A 15,411-nucleotide genomic window follows, 5' to 3' on the forward strand; every position below is an offset into this window, starting at 1 on the left:
GACCCTGGAGCACTGAGCAGACCCTGGAGCACTGAGCAGACCCTGGAGCACTGAGCAGACCCTGGAGCACTGAGCAGACCCTGGAGCACTGAGCAATAGAGCAGCCACCACCATACTAAACTACAGATGAACAGTGCACAATTCCTATCACTGATAATGAGTTACAAAGGAATAGAGCTGTGTTCTACCTGGAAATTTTATTAAGCTGGATGGAAAGGAGCTATAGGCAGGTGGCCACCCCTGTATTGTGAGCTGACTTTTCAAAAACCACCCCAAAAACAGCCAGGTGGTTACTGAAAAGTGCCAGGTGCTGCACCCGGCTAAAAGGGGCTGGTGAGAACACTGTAGAGAGTGAATGTGCCTAGGCTCGTTCTCAGATGCTCCATTGGAATGAACTGGGATGCACAGCCAGCAACAGTCTGACAAATGGCTACATGAATAACTTAAAGAAAATATTGCTGGATCTGGGACAAGGAACACTTAAAATGTAAAAGCTTTTAATTGCTGCAATGACATTCTATGGGGATGCTTTTTGCTGCTGCACTTGAAGCATTGAAGTGGTGCGGTACAAATGTGTTATCTGCACAATTTTAGAAGAGCCACTTCTGGAGAAAAGGGAGCAATTAGAATTTTACACTTACATCATGTCTAATAATATTTCCTGGGGATATTCGTGTATCAGATTTCTAAAAATATAAAACTTACCTCTTTTCCTTTTGTGTCTCCATTTTCAATCCACTCTACTGTAATACTCTCACTGTCTTCATTTAGGGATGTTACCATGGCTTGGTGAATTCGCCCTGCAAGAACCAGCACATAGCTCATTAAAGACAGTCAGACAATTATAGCATTCAGTTCAGAAATATCGCAGTAATTTATTACAAGAATATAGTTACCAAATGACACCTTGTACAAGGATTTAATAATAGGTATGACTATGTACCCATAAAGTACTGCCTTCCAATATGGTCCTTTTATAAACCAATGAGAGAGCTACCTAGTGAGCCAATGAGAATCATAGGTAATGGCACAGATTTGTAAACCTTGCTGGATTGCTACTGCTCTTCTACTGTGCTCAGTGGAGGAAGACATACAAATGTTGCTACAGTCAAAAAAAGGACATATTTGTTTTATTTTTAGATGATCTTTACCTTTACTCCTGTTCTAAAAACATGTTCAGTTAGCCCCCATAACCAACTTCTATCCTTTGCAGAGAAGTGTATATCTTCAATGCCTGTGGGTACAATTTCTGTTCAGAAGGTCCTGATTTGTAGCCATCGCATTGTGCTATAGGGAGCTCAGACAACACCCATATTTATGATACAGAATGCAAGGCATTATGGGACATGTAGTTTTCCTATTAGCAGGGAGCTGACATTGAAGCCACCCTGCTGCCTTCAAGGGTTTATAATAACCACCAACAGCGGCTACACAGACTGACTACATAAATTAATGCTTTTCAAAATAAGAACAAATGTAAAAAAAATATTAAATACTTATTACATTTATAGGGGAAAAAAATACCAATATGATTGCTTGTAGCCTGCCACAAGGTGACACAAGGTACAAAAACATTTTGTACATGGATATCATTAAAGGTGTGGTCCCAACTGGGTTTGTGTGTACAGGTAAGATTAATTTTCCACCTCCAACCCTTATGTCTCTACAGGACAGAGCAGGGACATACGGCCAGAGTATCAAAGCACACAGCATGGAGCAAGGCATCTGACACACCTGAAGTCACGTGCCTCAAATTTAGGAGATCCTTCAGAAGAAATAATACCCAGGATGATTTCTACTTCACATTCAATCATTTTATCGTATTGGTGATTGAATCCCATTAGGTAAATCTCAAGTGAATTCAATTGCAAACAACTATTCTTTTTATTATTAAACAGTATTGATATAGCACCAACATATTCTGCCGCGCTGTACATTAAACAGGGGTTGCAAATGACAGACAGATACAGACAGTGACACAGGAGAAGGAGAAGACCCTGTCCAGAAGAGCTTACAATCTAGGAGGTGGAGGAAGTATCACACAATGAGAGGAGATTTGGGATGGTGGGAAGTAGTAAGGGTTTTAGGAGACAGAAGAAGATGGGTAGGCAAGTTTAAAAAAAGGGTTTCTAAAAGATCTTTTAAACAAGCAGAAAGTAGGAGCAAGCCAAATGGGATGTGGAAGCAACCATTCTTAATTGGATGTATGCATATCCATTGTGATGGTAAATATTGTTTGAAAGGACGCGAGTTGTGTGCTGGGCATGAACGGTTGAGCAAATCTAATTACGGGTTCCCATATGTCCATGATTTACCCTATCCATGTACCAGGACTAAAGGCAGAATACCACAAAATAAACTGTGTTATGGATGTTCCAATCACTGGTCAGTTAAGCGTAAACTTGGAAGTCCCTGCTAATGTGTTCTAGGTTAATAGCTCCTCCAGAGAATATAGACACTAAAACCCCATTCATTAGACTCTTAAGTATTTAAAATATATAAAAAAAAAAACTTTAAGCAAATACCTATAAGATTATCTAAAGAATATTCATGTCACCTACACCCAATACACCATATCTAATCTCAGAGCTACAAAGCCTCTTACAGAACAAATTAAACTGGCCACACAATCACTTTCTTGTAGCTCCCATCTTGTGTTACTGCAAGGTAATGGACAGTTTTATCAGGCATTGTTCTACTTTTTATAAACAGTCTTTATCTTACACACCATACAATCAGTATATGCAGTAGCTGGAGGTGACCTAATTCAATACATGCCAAATAGCTTAGTCATTACTTCCACACATAATAGCAAGTCTGTATCACTCTGTATATTAACTAGAAACAGAAACTTGTGTAGCAGAGAGAATATTTGTGATGCTCAGAGTTACTAAAAAAAAGAAACACAGGTAGGAGAATTACCAGCAGATTGGGAAGTTTGATACCTAATCAGTACATGAACAATTGTTTTAGGTAAGTAGGCTCCTGCACTCCAACAAGACCCATCAGTACATTCAGAGGGCGAAGGAAAGTACACATAGAAGGTAGTTACATCTACACATGTATGACACTCCTGATTCCTGGACTCAACTGTACCAGATAAAAAAAACTGAATTTTTTTTTCACTCCTAAATATAGTGTGAATGTGTTATAACCAATCAGGTTATATTGAAAATGTGTCCCCACTGTGATTCACCCTTTCCATAGGTCCTAGTAAAAATTCAGCCAGACCAGCAGTCACCAACCAATGGTCGGCGTGCGTACCGGGGTCAGAAGGACCCGGCTGGGAGGGCACACCGGCCACAGCCCCGGACCATGTTCCCTCTACGAAGGCAGGCTCAGGGAAGTGAGCGGGTTGTGTCTGAGCACATCCCATCCACTCAACCATCTCAGGCTCAGAACTGCGATGGGAGAGTGAATGGGTTCTGGCATCATGACATCACTATGGGCGAAGTTTCTACCCCTTTGAGTGACACAGCTCCCCACACATGCGTGGTCTGGAGCTGGTAAATGTAGGTTCGTGGGTCGGAAAAGTTTGGCGACCACTTACCCAGACAATCATAGACAAGAAATCCAAAGGTTTACAGTGCTTAACCCAGAAGTTTCCTTTAAGCCCGGTGGTTTGAAATTGTAGGCGGGTGGTAGCCCCTTGTATTGTGACCCAACTGTTCAGTTACTAAAAGTACTGGGTGGTGCACACAGCTAAAGGAGGCTGGGGAGAACACTAGTTTACAATTACCACAAGAACGGAGGGGAAATGTTTCAATGGATACAATGTCCCAGCTACATAAAATTGAATTATCTTTAGTTTGGGTGGATTTGCTATAATTTCCTTTTTTCGGCTTCTAGAAAGCTTTAGGTAAAAATCAACAAACTCTTACTTTTAGCTGCTGTTCGATTTATGTGTACTACAGTGTTGATGTTTGCGGCCATGCATTTCAGAGGATTTTAACTGCACAGATGAAAGAATGTAACTGGCCTGACTTTAATGGATAGTTGTAGGGCAACATGATTAACTGCAGCATGCAACATACGTAGGGGGAATGCATAGTGGTTTGTGTACATTTTTTGTGTTGTACTCCCTTAAACTAACTCATCGGGTACTGAGAATCCATCTATATCGAATATGTAATTTAGCACACTGCTAAAAAAAAAAAAAAAAAAAAATTACATTACATTTGTGTTTGATATGCTGAGTTTGGCAGCCTATTTGTATAAATTGGCTGATGAAAGCTGCACATATTATATTAAATATAAACCTGTCATCAAACTACACAGAAGAATAGTGCCTGTTCATATATAACTGTGCAGAGATTCAGTAAAGAAAATCAAGTTCCAGTTGGCCATTTCTTTTTGGCCCATATGGGTGTCAGAGATGTCTACTGAACCAATTTATATATAAGATTTAAGTGGAACTAAACTTTCATTTGGCAAAAGGCAGGTCCTTATTGCAGAAAGGGATAGGCGATATCTTTTCTGCAATAAGTATTCTTACCTGCCTGACCCGGGTGTTACTGGTAATCAAGGCTTCATTTGGGGTTGCCGGGACTGAATGAATGCAGGTACAAGGGAGTTAGTTCATCGTGGGCTGGCCAATTAAGATGGCAGAAGATTCAGATACGTAAGAAAAGAAGGAGGAAGATGGTGGCGCCTGTGAATGAATGTGGACAGGCAAGTATCCCTAGGGTTTAATCCTGTGTCAAGCTCTAGTTTCTAACTTGCTTTGCTAACTTCTAGGAAATAAACTTTAAATTTGAGCTTTCAATGATTAACACAGTACAATGCTGTGCTGCAAAGCTTTCAGAATTATATTCAGATGATTCCCTTTAGTTTTACTTTCAGTATTTGCAGTAAAAGCTGAGTGAGGACACAGCAGCAAAACAGAGTGCCAAGACACAAAGGGAATTACATTACAATGCCACAATACTAAAAATAAATGGAAATGTGATGTATCACATGGGATCAATTCCTAAACACTAAAAATGAAAGGACCATGGTGTATTCATTGATGGATCGAACACTGTAATAAGAATATATTTGTCCCAATATTATGCCATCGCCTTTATATTGAAGAATTGAGACGTGCGAGCTCCAGGAGCTAATAATACAGCAGAAGACAATCTGTATCCTCACCAGAGTTCAGCCTCTATGACATGACACACAAAATTACTTTAGGCCATTATAACAGTATTAGACTGAAAAGGATTACTTCTTTCTACAAATCAGGGAATGTGCGGCATGGTGTCTGACAAGGTCAGTTCAGGCCAACAGGACAAAGGAGTTCAGAGACCAGTCAGATCAGTGTTTGTTAGATAGTTACAGTTAAGTATGGTTTCTTAAAAACCAACAAGATAGACAAAAAAAAAATTTGGTTGTTCCCCCAGAAGCATGTTTCATAATTTCCACTTGGACATTATGGGTCATGTTGAAAAATTCTGATGATTATAAGTGTTTGATGGGATCACTTTGATTTTGACTTTAATAATAGTTCTTTAGCTTGATTAATGTTTTTCTCTTCTGCATCACTTGCCTGCTGGACTGATCTTTCCTACATTTGTGTTACATGAAAATTCTGTTGCCGTTATGGTTATATACTATATGACTTTTCTTTTTAATAAAAATCCTAGACAGACAAGGGTTGGGTGACAGAACAGAACAGACCCGACCCCCCCCCGAGCTGGTCAAGGTGTTATATTCGGTTAGAAATGGATTAAGAACTGTTTCCAGACAGCTTTGAAACAGCTTGGTTGCCATTCCACAGCTGGATGCCAGAAGCGATTTGCCCTACGGAGGAGACAGAGGGGCAGTTGACATACAACTACGAACTGGTTATAAAAGAACACTCAGTGAGGGACTGCAGGTGGTCAGTGGTTGAAAGCTACATGGGACCAACCAATGACCCCCTCATAAAGAGCCAGTCTCAACAAACCCTAAAAGACAAATTTTAAAGTCTTCGTTGTGATTTTTAAGATAATTAACTCTACAGCACCTGAAGCTTTAGAGGTGAGTGGGTTGGAGGGAACTTTTTAAAAGGAACTGAACTGCTCAGAAACAGGCAGGAACCAGTATTCCCTTTACTACCCAACTCTGGCCATAAATCAATTTACACAGCCAACACACCAGTATAAGTATTCTCATTTTCAAACAGATGACAATTATTCTCAGCAAAGGCTAATAATAATTATAGTCACCATGCTAAATATTAGCTTTAGCCTTGTGTTATGCTTTTGTCGAGCCTTGTGTTGTTCTACACTGTCTCTGTATGAAGGTGGCCATTTTGGTAAAGGCAAACCTTTTCATCCTTATGTCAATACCACCAGAAAGGAAAACAATAACTTGTAAACTCTAATACCCATTACGAATTTCTGCTTCTTGTCCTTGTCTCATTAAAACTATCAATAATTATTTTGCACCTTCAGAGCGGTAGGCACGTTGACAAATCAAATGGTGCAGTGATGTGACAAAAGAGGACAAACACAGAATGAGATGGAAACTTTCACTGAATTTAGAGGTGCACTGCTATTTTTTAGTAGGAATTTAAAAAAAAAGTAGAACTTTTAGGGTATTGATTCAGCACTTCAATATGTCCCAGGCTCACAATGGAGCACAGAATTGTTTGCATTCAGCTGTTAATGTAGCAACTACTTAAACCATAGTTGCTTAGAAATTGAACTCACAAAATAGCACAATGCCCCATTGACAGATGAAACAGTTTGAAATGCATGTTACAAAGGCCACAGCCTTGAGTTTAAACGCGAAAGATCCGGTCATGTACTGCAGATCATATGCCTGTAACTATGTAACCTGCAAAAGTTTAGTTTGTTCATCGATTTCAAGACAGACAAACAGAGATGATGTTTTAGGATTAAGTCAAACATCAAATACATTTTTCATCACCTTAGAGTTTTACAACAATATCAGTGCTCATCCCAGAAAGTTTTTTAAGCTGGGTGGTAGGAAATTGTAGGCGGGTGGTAGACCCTGTATTGTGACCCAACTCATCAGTAACTACCCAAAAACAGCCAGGCGGGTTACTGAAAAGTGCAGGGTGATGCGCAAGAGTAAAATAGCTGGTTTACTATTTTGACATTCAGTTCATGAAACCTGTCATAAAAGAATCATACAAGCTACCATTTCTAGCTTTTATTCTTCAAAAAAAATCCTTATTACCTGGCTATCTTACTGGTGTTTTAGCTTTATTGTTTCCCAAGCCACTGACTTGTAACTAACAGAAATAGGAATCACTCTTCTTATAGTCATTTTCAGAATGTTCCTGGTCTGTGGTTCAACATGTCAGAGAACAAGCATTTATTTTACATGGGTTGAACAATGGCAGCTTTCATATGTGCCTCTCATGCAATCATGACATTTTTAACAAAAGGGGAGGTTAGCCACCCTTTTATATATTGAAAAAATCAATGTCAATGCTGCAACAGTAAAGACTGAATGGGAAAACCCTGAGCCTCCTGGGATACAGAAAGTCAGGTATTCCAGGAGGCTTTGGGCTGCTTCATGCAAGTGCACAAGGGGCTTTCAAAAATGTAAAAAAAAACCTCCATTTTTCCATACTATTGTGCTGCTCTCTAATTTTTAGTTTAAAAAATATATAAAAGTTTAAAAAGCCAATATAATCCTAAAAAATGAAAGGATCCTCAAACAAAACTAAAGATTTTTTGAGGTTTAGCAGCTGTGGTGCTGCTTGCAGGGCCAAACATGGAAAGCCTAAAACGATGGACAACAGCCGATCCTAATGAAAGGGAAGGGGAGAGCGCGCAGCAGGGTGCCGCTCCGTCGTTCTCCCCCTCCCCTCTCCATAGAGCATGAACGGTGCTGTATGTACAGCACAGTTCATGCATCTTGCAGCCCCTTGTCGTTGGAAAGGATCGTGAAAGATCCTTTCCAACGACAAAAATTGCAAGTGTGTACGCAGCTTAACTTGATATCCACAGCTCCAAAGCCCCCAACTTTCTTGGTGCCAGCACTTAAAGCAATGGTGGCAGGGCCAACTGACAATCTTCTACTTTTTCAAGAAAAGTTTATATTGTGGCTTTCATTTTTCCTCTCTTGCCAAACTTTCCACCCAAATGGCTTATCTCCAAGTGTTACAAAATTTACATCCCCAATCACTGCCACCTTTGGTCTGGAGTCCTTTATCCGTTTTGACTTGTTGGCCAAGAATGATGTAATTCCGGGCACAGATACTTTTTATGGCATCCTCCACATACCATAAATTTACAGAGCTGTATATATGTGGCTCAATGAACAATGTGTAAATAATGGCCAAACAAAGCTAGAAGGTGGGGGAGACATGACATACCTAGTCTACCAATAAAGGAAACCTTAGCCTACCTACTATTAATTTTTCTACAAATCGCTTTAACTGTAGAACTAATTAACAGTGAAACTGTAGAGTAGAAAAAAGGGGGCAGCTTTTTCTTTTTTTTTTACAAATATACACAATACACTACCACAATATGTCAGACTTAGTTCTCCCCTCTCTTCACTGTTAACAGCTCCATTATACTCATCGCTGATCCATCACTAATGCCCCCTTCTCTTCATTTTTTGAGATCTAGGTTTTGTCTTATTTAAACACTAACCAGCCAACATTGTGAACTCTTGCACACTGAAGTAATGATCCAATGAACTAATGATCCAAGAACCTGATCACATTCCCAGCATCCTACAAGATGTGCCAAAATTAGTATATACTACCAATTGAAAAAAACATTTGCACTGTTCTCGCCAGTTGATTTTAGCTGGGTGCAGCACCCGGCATTTTTCAGTGACCACCCCGCTACCACCTGCCTACAATTTCTGGGTTTTTTTTGGCAGAGACATAGAAGTCTCTACTTTGTAGCCAGGTGTTTCCCAACCCAGATTCCTTCAGAAGTTGCTAAGGTGTTCCTTGAGCAGGGAGTAGTTTGTGACTCTTCGGGACCTTTAATAGACAGCAATTAACATTTAGGTTATCTGTAAGGGTGACATTTTTCACATTCACACTGGCCAGTAATGTAAGAGGCATTCTTCCTATTGAACTTTACATTCGTATACTGTGAGTTGTGCATATAGTAATTATAGCAGGGGATCGCCAATGACATGAACGTTATTTCACAGGGTTGCCCCATGTTAAAAAAAGGTAAAAAAAAAAAAAAAAAACACTGTAGCCATCAATGTGCTTTTTTTTTGCAGAGAATAGTTCTACCTTCAGGTGCTAACGTTATCACAAAAGGACGTAAGGTAAAAAAAGGTATTTATCATAGTAAAAGATATTATGAGATTTACTAACAGACAATTGTACAGTTGTATTAAGCGGAGTTTCTTCCCTGCCCCAGCCAGAAACTGGATAATAAGGAAACAGCAGACTGATGAGTTTCTCTTTGCTCCAGACAGCATGTTCTTTGTCAGTATACATATAAACATTGGGGCTTGAATGGTGCTAGCCATTCTTCTATCAGTACAGAGGAGTAAGTAAGGCCGATAAATAAATTCAGGCACTTAGACTAATGTTTCTAATATATATATATATATATAGATAGATAGATAGAGAGAGAGAGAGAGAGAGAGAGAGAGAGAGAGAGAGAGAGAGAAAGTGAACCTAAACCCATGAATTGGGATTTAACAGGCAGCATCGTTAGCTTTTAAAAAAACGTTTATTTAGTCATTTTCCTTTTATTTAAAAAAAAGCTAAGAACTTCTAGCGGGGCTCTAGATCATAGGATTATGCCAATTGGATGTTCCCTACCAAGATGCATACTGGTAGAATACAGGCTTAAGGCACTCCTAACCAACCTGGTTTTCTATAGCTCTGTAAATGAAAACGGCTTTTTTTCCCTCCACCTCTGTAAACCTGAACTGAAGCTGGACACTTAAATATGATGTGTTTGATTCCGGACAGGAAAATGTCGAGTAAATTGATGGATGGATATATATTTATGTAAGAGGCTGCAACATTTTCCATTTGCTCACAACCAGAAATGGAGAGCTAAGTCTATGCTGAGTCAGTTCCAACAATGACTGGACGAAACCACAGCTTGATGTAATCAGCACCTGCTTCACAATCTGATACAGCACAGGCCTCACTATTCACATTTGTCAGTGTTTTATTCTGTGTATGGATCCAAAATCCAACCTGTTAGGAATTAGTCTGAATACTGTGAGCTGCTGCCATCTTTAACTAATCCCATAATCAGTCTGGTCTGTTCTCTATGAAGCATGTGGACACCAGAGCCGGCATGATAGGGCGAGGTATACATGGGTAGCCTTATTGTTGGATGTACAGACAAACTTTGGTGACATTAATGCTTTCTTCATCTCATTTACTTCTAAGAAGACTGAAGAGAAGTATTGTTCAAAAAATTGGTATATTCAGATCTCGAAAATATTGTATTTGGTTTTCACTTTTGTAATTCCATTGTGTCTTTTCTTCCTGTCACTGATATCCTATAAAAATGTTTTAGCTCCTTTAACAGATTTAGCCATTTCCTCCTCTTCATGTGTTCTAGCAGCACTGGTAATATGTTTTGCCTTCTTTTGTCCATTTTTAGCACATCCTATCCTCACAGCTACACTTTTTACTTCCTTGTATCTCCTATATGCTTTGTTCTCCTTTACTATACTAACGCAGCTCTGAAAGTGGACCTTGGGGTTTTTACTTGGTCATCCATAACATGTCGAACAACCCAAAGAGAATCCAACGTGAGATTTCCCCATGGCAGGCGGAAGTATAGAACATAATGAACTAGACCCAGAACTAGACTTCTGCCCGTCATAGTGCCATGTACAACAACCCGATGGCTGCCACTGTAATTTCTTACTTACACTGACTACCTCGCTCCTGTTACTGTGTTTAAAGTTGCTGTGCTTGGTATAAAACTAACAGAATCAGCATTTTGAAGTGAATTCCACAATCCAAACCACACTGCACTAACGTATCTTATTTCCAGTTCTCATTGCATGCAGCTTCCAAAGACAAGCAGTCCCCAGTATTTCTGCATATTGTGCAAAGCTTAACCTAATTTATATTTGCTCTACATAGTTCCTGTCTTTCACATTCTTTGACACAGGAAGCTGGAAATGTGCATTGCTTTTCTGAGATAAAGGAGCAAAAAAAGATAAAAGGAACAGAAAGTCTGCTACACATTGGCAGACATATTTAGTGAGCAGTAAAAATATTTAGCCGACATTGTTGGACCACTGCAAAGGATTAGCACCAAATGCATGTTTATGTCCAGGGCAGAGTAAACAGTACATAACTATACCATATTCCTTGCACAACCACTGGATCCACCACCAGTCCCACATCGCCTCTTGGTCATTGCCCCATGAAGACACTAAGCAAACGTTGCAGGTGTTGTTTCTTATTTTCAAAAATGCAAGGCCAGTAGCTGATTGTAGTTGAGTGGCCCCTACTCATCCACAGCCTATATTTTAATGGAAAAGAAGAACACCAGCTGCTATAGGGGCCACAATTAGGGTAACACATGTAAGTCCTGTTTATATCCCCCAAGAAAAAAATAAAGTGAGAACTCAATGCTCACAGGGATGGGCATGCCCTAGTGCAAAGAAGTTTTTTTGCTAAACCTAAAGTTCAGCTTTAACAGAACCACAACCTTCCATTAAAATTTTATACTATGGTACATCATCAGAAGCAACACTTTTCTAAGTTTTCTGTTACCAACTTATAATTCAGCAAATGCCGATCAGGGAAGTCCACTTTCCTGTGGTAGAGCAGCAACACTGCTCCTGAATTCTAAGCAGTGTTGTCACAGAAATAGGCTGTTCCCACTTAGAGCAATGGGAAAATGTTACATTAATCACGGTCGGCAGCAGCGGGCACATCTACAGCGCTGGATCAGTGGTTTCCCGCATCTGAAGGTTGATGCAGGCAAGGGATTTGAAAAGCAGATTTAAATGAGCAATGTAACATATAAAAAAACAATAGGTTAGAGAGGGCTTATTTTCCCCGAGATAGGGTTTAATACCTGAAATAATAGATATTATATGAATTCCTTTTCTGCCAGGTCAGGAAATGTCTGTCCATCATATCAGAAAGGTTTTGGAGACCCCTATAATTTCACAGCATGAGCACATACGCTTATCTTTATTAAAGCAGACCAAATTTTTTACTTTACATAAAGGGGTAGAAAACCCTTATATATAAGTAAAACCTATTTATGTGCAAAAAAAAAGGGGGCTGCAGCACCTCTCCTTTTTGTCTTGATTGCCAAAATGGGAGCACAAAGTTTCCTGGGATACCTACTTCACGCATCCCGGGAGGCTCTAGGCTGCCCTTTCTTTAATGGGAGAAAAAAAATTGCTGATCTCACACATGCGCAGTGAGGCCGGCAACCTTTTTTCCCCATCTACATCACTTGCGCAAATACAAGATTGGATTGCGTACGAAGAAGAACCCGGAAAAGGATGGCAGCCCCTGGTCAAAGAAAGATACCAAGACGACGCAGGACCCAAGCGAAAAAACTTCCCAATGACTTTAGTTCCGCTTTAACTTAAGGATGGAAAAAAAATATAGTGATTGCCTTTGATTGATTAGAAATAATGATTTTACAATGACTGTGGCATGTGGTGGTAGAAGTGACAGCTGACATTTATATGAAGAAAGTCAATCATCATAAATCTGAGCCATGTATGTAGCATTAGTGCTTTCGGGTTTATTAAGAAGTAGAACAGTGGAAGGCTTTGTTGTGGTTGGAGGTTCCTCCCCACATCCTGTATGTTGAAACCAGTGCCAATGTAAGGGGAAATTGCTGGATGGAAGAAAAACAAACATTACTTCCCCACTACATATAAAATCAAGTTTTGGTGGTAAATCCAACTTTTGAGAAACTATATACCTGAAAACTGCAAGTGATCAAGCTGAACAAACTGACACTTATATATATCAGATTAACAAATGATTCATACTGCATTGAAATCTAATAAAAGTTCCTGGAATCTCCGGTAAAGTCTCTTCTTCCTATACGGGAAGATTGGTCATCACTGAAGGGAACATTCACATATCTAATTTGTTTCCAACTCCTTACTGACCCCATCTATTCTCTGCAAGCTCTAATTCCAACTATAAAAGAAAGAGGATCCAAACCAAACACTGGTAGAAATGTAAATCAAACCTAACATTGTTGCAATACTTTTAGTGGTGGTTTTTATACAATACAGATTGCAAGCTTTGTATTACCAGAAGTAAAGGTAAACTACATAATGAATACAGGAAGTGGACATTAGTCTGTCAACACACCAGGAAGCAACACAGATGACGTAATGAAACAATGGATCCACCAGCTGTAAAGTATGATTCAGCAAAACTGATCACATAAACCACCATGATGACAAATCTATGCTGATCAAACAGGACATTCTCTCTAATGCCAAACAACGGTGTGCTTTCAGCAGCAGTGAAGTTGTAACAAAAGCGTCCCCCCTTAATCTGGCCATAGCAACAAGTCTTGGCACTTGTATGCAGTGCTAGCGATAGGATGATAGGGACTGCAGACCAATCAGCAGGCTGGGCTGGGCGTCCTGATGCAGCGCACTCACACCCTGTGGAGTCTTTGCTTCAGCACCTCAGCGTTCGCTGCATGGAAAAAGGAAGGGAAATCTAGCGGACGACCTCGAACGCTGCTCTACTTTGCATTCTCAAAGTCCAAAATCACTGTACTATAAAAAGGAAGCCAGGAAAGCTTGTGAATCATTGCAGAGATTACGCTTTGTGTTTTTACAGATCACAAAGGTGGATTTAACCACAGAACACGGCCCGATTCCATGATAAATATTACACCTACCAAGCCCATTCAAACCCACCGTGCAGCATTGTACACACTGAGTAACTGACACAATTAAGTCATTCATTGTAACGAGTCTGGTTACTGTGGCAATGATAACCTAAAACATTCTGAAAGGAGGGGCGTGTAATGTGTCACTGCAACGTGCCCGAATTGCAAATTTGCTCTCACACAAGTCCTTTGCCATCAAGGCGAGCAGATTAAAATGAGGAAAGCCAAGACGTTTCTGCAAAAGCAGATTAGCCAAAGAATTTGGAACAAAAAGCACAGATTAATGAAGTGTGTAACAAATCTACGACATACTGCAGGCCTCTCAAGCAGCATGAGGTTAAGAATTATTAATGTAAAATCTGCATATGGACCTCAATCATGCATGTTATTCTCTATACAGCAAAACCCTTCCAAGTATGATTATACTATACAGCAAAACATCCAAAAACAAAAGAATTTCATGTAAAGAGATGGGCAGAAATGTGTTAATGAAACCCCAGAGAATTCATCAAGCCAACTTCCCCCGGGTGGAGTTTGTCTATCACAAGTGTAGCTATTTAGTAACTGCTGGTTGCTAAGAAAGGAGACACCAAAACATTCACCTGGCAGCAATCCCTACCCTACCAAGCCATCCTTTGAGAGAATGACTGTTATATTCCCCGGGGAACAACAAATCGACTTGTTTCACCACAACGACCAGACGTAATCATGTTTGGTCCAACTATAATTGCTGCAGTGAGCTCTTCTGCCAATCTGGCCTCCACTTTACCCAACAACATTACACCAGAAATGCCAAGATCCTGCAACCCAGGCCATTCATACATTACCAAAATTCACACACCAATGAAAAGATCTCCGAACCCAAACAGCAAACAGACATGTACGCGTCTTCAACTCATTTCCCCAACACAAAAGCAGAAACATTGTGCAACAAATCCAACCATGCTTTACAGATACCCAAATATCCATTCTCCAATACTTACTCTGGATCAATCTATAGAGACAATCATCACCATTTGTCAGCTCTACTCCAATAACAGAGCGTTTTGTGGTGGTAATAAATCACGTAATGATTACACAACAAATGATAGGACCTACAAATCTGATCTGGGAACAGATAATCACCCCATCCTCGGACACCTTGTACTCAAGGTCCTTGACAGGTCCTTACTCCAAACATCATCTTCTCCTCTGGCCATGTCTGGAACATCATTCCAAGCTCTGACGTGTTTTGGTTTGCTGAAACCAATGTCCTAGCCAACTGGGTGCCATTTTCTAAAAACTCCAGGCCAAGGCTGACCCGTTTCCAGACAGCTCCTGGTCAAGCTTTTCAATAGTCCGACAACTGCTAGACGAGTGGCCCAGTGCCCGTCATCTCCTAGTCAAGCTAACCCATTGCCAGACAACTCCTAGACAAACTGTTTCATTGCCCTGCAATCCAGAGCCAGGCTGTCCCACTGCCAGGTAGCTCCAAGCCAAGCCGCCCCTCTGCCCGCCATCTCCTAGCCAAGCCGCCCCGCTGCCCGCCACCTGCTAGCCAAGCCGCCCCGCTGCCCGCCACCTCCTAGCCAAGCCGCCCCTCTTCCTGCCACCTCCTAGCCAAGCCGCCCCTCTGCCCGCC

General features: G+C 40.5%; 1 protein-coding gene across 6 annotated transcripts in view; it reads right to left on the minus strand.

Moving 5' to 3' along the window:
• Positions 1–15,411, minus strand: part of KIF2A (kinesin family member 2A) — a 47,807-nt gene that overhangs the window by 31,228 nt on the left and 1,168 nt on the right. For all 6 annotated transcript variants that reach the window (XM_072416376.1, XM_072416374.1, XM_072416373.1 and 3 more), the window contains exon 2: positions 706–800. In XM_072416376.1, coding sequence (XP_072272477.1) covers positions 706–800 — 95 coding nt within the window. The remainder of the gene's footprint in view (positions 1–705; positions 801–15,411) is intronic.

This window comes from Pyxicephalus adspersus, chromosome 6 (genome assembly GCF_032062135.1).
Source record: "Pyxicephalus adspersus chromosome 6, UCB_Pads_2.0, whole genome shotgun sequence".
NCBI lineage: Eukaryota > Metazoa > Chordata > Amphibia > Anura > Pyxicephalidae > Pyxicephalus > Pyxicephalus adspersus.